The sequence below is a fragment of the Lupinus angustifolius genome, chromosome LG09, assembly GCF_001865875.1.
Source record: "Lupinus angustifolius cultivar Tanjil chromosome LG09, LupAngTanjil_v1.0, whole genome shotgun sequence".
In the NCBI taxonomy this organism is placed as follows: domain Eukaryota; kingdom Viridiplantae; phylum Streptophyta; class Magnoliopsida; order Fabales; family Fabaceae; genus Lupinus; species Lupinus angustifolius.
Window position 1 is genome coordinate 15,748,253 of NC_032017.1, and position 5,213 is coordinate 15,753,465.

At 34.4% G+C, this 5,213-nt stretch overlaps 1 protein-coding gene across 1 annotated transcript; it reads left to right on the top strand.

Annotated features, from left to right (window-relative positions):
• Positions 266-4,602, top strand: LOC109356296. Its single transcript, XM_019599622.1, has 6 exons — positions 266-533; positions 678-1,581; positions 1,656-1,909; positions 2,868-3,101; positions 3,246-4,149; positions 4,224-4,602. Exons 1-6 carry the CDS (start codon positions 266-268, stop codon positions 4,600-4,602), a joined length of 2,943 nt encoding a protein of 980 aa, XP_019455167.1.

Sequence of the window (5,213 nt, forward strand, 5' to 3'; positions counted from 1 at the left end):
GTCCAAAGTTTTGTCTTATGAAAGACTATCTTCTAACCACAAAAACAATACTCTAACCATTAGTTCCAATACTGAGCTTGATAGTTATGCTGAAGCAATCCAACATCAACATTGGATTGATGCCATTAACACTGAGTTAAAGGCCCTTGAGAAAAACAATGCTTGGGTTCTAACTGATCTGCCTAGTGATAAGAAAGCTATAGGATGTAAGTGAGTCTTCAAAATAAAACATAATGCTGATGAAAGTATAGAGAGATATAAGGCCATGTTAGTGGTTAAGAGATACACTCAAACTACAGGAATTGACTACCTTGACACCTTTAGTCCTGTCATTAAGATGACCACTATTAGAACCATCATTGCCCTTGCTTCTATAAAGAATTGGCACCTTTACCAATTGGATGTCAATACAACCTTCTCGCATGGTGATTTGATTGAGAAGGTTTACATGAAACCTCCTCCTGGCCTTGACATACCCAGCTGTTCTCTTGTTTGTAAGTCAGAGAAGTCATTATATGGTTTAAAACATGCAAGTAGGCAATAGAATGCCAAACTCACTGTTGTTTTAGTCCAACATGGTTATGCTCAGTCTAGAGCAGGCTACTCATTGTTTACAAAAATAAATGCCAATAACTACACTATGATTCTTGTATATATAGATGATCTTGTAATTGCAGGAGATAATCTTGATGAGATAGATTCTGTAAAGAGTTTACTTGACAAAAAGTTTAGCATCAAGGATCTTGGCACCCTTAAGTACTTCCTAGGAATTGAAGTGGCAATGAGTAAGGATGGTATAAGCCTATGTCAAAGGAAATATACTCTTGACATGTTTCAAGAATCAAGTCTACTTGCTGGCAAATCCTCTTCAACCCATATGGACATCAATGCTAAGTTACATAGTGCTTCTGGTAAATCGTATTCTGAGGAAACCTCCTACAGAAGACTCATTGGTAAGTTGGTCTATCTTACTCACACAAGACCTGATATATCCTTTTTTGTTGGACATTTAAGCCAATTTTTATCAGCCCCTACTATTGACCATTTCAAGGCTGCTACAAGAGTCTTGAAATACATCAAGGGTGCTCCAGGAAAAGGCCTCTTTTATCCCACTGAAACCACCATTTCTTTAAAAGATTTCAGTGATTCTGACTGGGCTTCTTGTGTTGATACAAGAAGATCAATCACCGGTTTTTGCTTCTTTCTTGGAGAATCCCTGATTTGTTGGAAAAGTAAAAGGCAAAAGACGGTATCTAGATCCTCTACAGAAGCAGAATATAGAGCTTTAGCTCTGGCTAGATTTGAAGGCCAATGGCTCCTATATCTTTTAAATGATTTGCAATTAAGCCATATTGGTCCTATTGTTCTATATTGTGATAATCAATATGCCCTTCACATAGCTGCTAATCCTGTGTTTTATGAAAGGACTAAGCACATAGAGATTGATTGTCATTACATTAGAGACAAGGTCTCAAACAATTTAGTTCATCTCTTGCGTATTGCTAGTTGTGACCAAGTGGCAGACATATTTACTAAGGCTCAACCTCCTGGGATTTTCTCAAATAATCTCTCCAAGTTGGGGTTGTGTGACATGCACACTCCATCTTGCGGGGGGTGTTAAACTTAATTCATTCTCATGTGCCATTTTATTGTAGGTTGATGCATAATGTTCAAGATGCAGGTTCCTGCTCCACCTCCTTGATCAAGCTTGTGCAGCATAAGGTAGCAGCTTTGATTGAAAGCTTGGCCATCTCAGCCAAGGCCATACAAGATGATGAAGACTTACCAGTCAAGGCAGCAACTCTTATGCATCAAACTGACTTGAAATTGGACCATGTTTCTCAATGTATTAGCATGCTTTTAGAGGACCTTGAAGAAGATATTCTCAACCAACAATCCAAGCACATTGGCAAGTGCAACAAAATAACCCCTTGGGCCAAGCATGATCATAATGTTATAGTTCAACATGATCAACGGTTAATGATTCCAAGTCTTGATGGAAATTATAGAAATCAATTGTTACTTCATTGCTAAGCAACCAAAATTTGCACGTTTGGAATACTATTATTTTGTATTTTCAGTGTTATTCTTCTTTTCATTAGTTTGTTATAAGTTAGTTGAAAGGTTGTTATAAATCAACCTATGTATGTTGCCATAACTTTTAGTTTGTAATTCAATTCAAATAGAATAAAAGTTTAACCTTTTCTTTCCTTCATCTTCAATTTCTTCTTTGTTTTCTCTTTTACATATTGTTAATCAAAGGTGCATCTATGGAGTTTTATTTTCTAAGAATTTTATCATCTGGAAAACCAAAAATTGTAAATGAGTTTAAAAATTTATGAGTTAGTAGGTTGAATATTTGGCCCTCATTAGTATTTCACATATCAATAGAATCAGAATTGTTGTGTTTCTTTTCATTACATAATATTATTAAGTTTAAAAATATTTGCATCAACAACTTAATAACTGATTTAATTGGATTATAAATATTTTTACTTGAAATTAAACTCAAAACATACTCATTTATTTGATCAATAATTTCAATATTTAATTCAAGTATTGTCTTTGTTATAAAAACTTTTCATTTTTTTTAGAGATCTTGTAGATTTGGATAAGTAAACTTTTCATTTTTCAAGTATTGGATTATTAAAATTAACAAATGTATATGTTATTAGATAGAGAATGACATAGTTATGAGAATTGTAAAGAAAACCTTGAGAAAAACAATGCTTGGGTTCTAACTGATCTGCCTAGTGATAAGAAAGCTATAGGATGTAAGTGAGTCTTCAAAATAAAACATAATGCTGATGAAAGTATAGAGAGATATAAGGCCATGTTAGTGGTTAAGAGATACACTCAAACTACAGGAATTGACTACCTTGACACCTTTAGTCCTGTCATTAAGATGACCACTATTAGAACCATCATTGCCCTTGCTTCTATAAAGAATTGGCACCTTTACCAATTGGATGTCAATACAACCTTCTCGCATGGTGATTTGATTGAGAAGGTTTACATGAAACCTCCTCCTGGCCTTGACATACCCAGCTGTTCTCTTGTTTGTAAGTCAGAGAAGTCATTATATGGTTTAAAACATGCAAGTAGGCAATAGAATGCCAAACTCACTGTTGTTTTAGTCCAACATGGTTATGCTCAGTCTAGAGCAGGCTACTCATTGTTTACAAAAATAAATGCCAATAACTACACTATGATTCTTGTATATATAGATGATCTTGTAATTGCAGGAGATAATCTTGATGAGATAGATTCTGTAAAGAGTTTACTTGACAAAAAGTTTAGCATCAAGGATCTTGGCACCCTTAAGTACTTCCTAGGAATTGAAGTGGCAATGAGTAAGGATGGTATAAGCCTATGTCAAAGGAAATATACTCTTGACATGTTTCAAGAATCAAGTCTACTTGCTGGCAAATCCTCTTCAACCCATATGGACATCAATGCTAAGTTACATAGTGCTTCTGGTAAATCGTATTCTGAGGAAACCTCCTACAGAAGACTCATTGGTAAGTTGGTCTATCTTACTCACACAAGACCTGATATATCCTTTTTTGTTGGACATTTAAGCCAATTTTTATCAGCCCCTACTATTGACCATTTCAAGGCTGCTACAAGAGTCTTGAAATACATCAAGGGTGCTCCAGGAAAAGGCCTCTTTTATCCCACTGAAACCACCATTTCTTTAAAAGATTTCAGTGATTCTGACTGGGCTTCTTGTGTTGATACAAGAAGATCAATCACCGGTTTTTGCTTCTTTCTTGGAGAATCCCTGATTTGTTGGAAAAGTAAAAGGCAAAAGACGGTATCTAGATCCTCTACAGAAGCAGAATATAGAGCTTTAGCTCTGGCTAGATTTGAAGGCCAATGGCTCCTATATCTTTTAAATGATTTGCAATTAAGCCATATTGGTCCTATTGTTCTATATTGTGATAATCAATATGCCCTTCACATAGCTGCTAATCCTGTGTTTTATGAAAGGACTAAGCACATAGAGATTGATTGTCATTACATTAGAGACAAGGTCTCAAACAATTTAGTTCATCTCTTGCGTATTGCTAGTTGTGACCAAGTGGCAGACATATTTACTAAGGCTCAACCTCCTGGGATTTTCTCAAATAATCTCTCCAAGTTGGGGTTGTGTGACATGCACACTCCATCTTGCGGGGGGTGTTAAACTTAATTCATTCTCATGTGCCATTTTATTGTAGGTTGATGCATAATGTTCAAGATGCAGGTTCCTGCTCCACCTCCTTGATCAAGCTTGTGCAGCATAAGGTAGCAGCTTTGATTGAAAGCTTGGCCATCTCAGCCAAGGCCATACAAGATGATGAAGACTTACCAGTCAAGGCAGCAACTCTTATGCATCAAACTGACTTGAAATTGGACCATGTTTCTCAATGTATTAGCATGCTTTTAGAGGACCTTGAAGAAGATATTCTCAACCAACAATCCAAGCACATTGGCAAGTGCAACAAAATAACCCCTTGGGCCAAGCATGATCATAATGTTATAGTTCAACATGATCAACGGTTAATGATTCCAAGTCTTGATGGAAATTATAGAAATCAATTGTTACTTCATTGCTAAGCAACCAAAATTTGCACGTTTGGAATACTATTATTTTGTATTTTCAGTGTTATTCTTCTTTTCATTAGTTTGTTATAAGTTAGTTGAAAGGTTGTTATAAATCAACCTATGTATGTTGCCATAACTTTTAGTTTGTAATTCAATTCAAATAGAATAAAAGTTTAACCTTTTCTTTCCTTCATCTTCAATTTCTTCTTTGTTTTCTCTTTTACATATTGTTAATCAAAGGTGCATCTATGGAGTTTTATTTTCTAAGAATTTTATCATCTGGAAAACCAAAAATTGTAAATGAGTTTAAAAATTTATGAGTTAGTAGGTTGAATATTTGGCCCTCATTAGTATTTCACATATCAATAGAATCAGAATTGTTGTGTTTCTTTTCATTACATAATATTATTAAGTTTAAAAATATTTGCATCAACAACTTAATAACTGATTTAATTGTATTATAAATATTTTTACTTGAAATTAAACTCAAAACATACTCATTTATTTGATCAATAATTTCAATATTTAATTCAAGTATTGTCTTTGTTATAAAAACTTTTCATTTTTTTTAGAGATCTTGTAGATTTGGATAAGTAAACTTTTCATTTTTCAAGTATTGGATT

Excerpts from the sequence above, each read along its gene's own strand:
- LOC109356296 (XM_019599622.1), top strand. The coding sequence starts at position 266 with ATGTTAGTGGTTAAGAGATACACTCAAACTACAGGAATTGACTACCTT. Across the intron at positions 534-677 it reads ATATGGTTTAAAACATGCAA|GAGATAATCTTGATGAGATA; the intron begins GTAGGCAATAGA and ends TTGTAATTGCAG. Across the intron at positions 3,102-3,245 it reads ATATGGTTTAAAACATGCAA|GAGATAATCTTGATGAGATA; the intron begins GTAGGCAATAGA and ends TTGTAATTGCAG.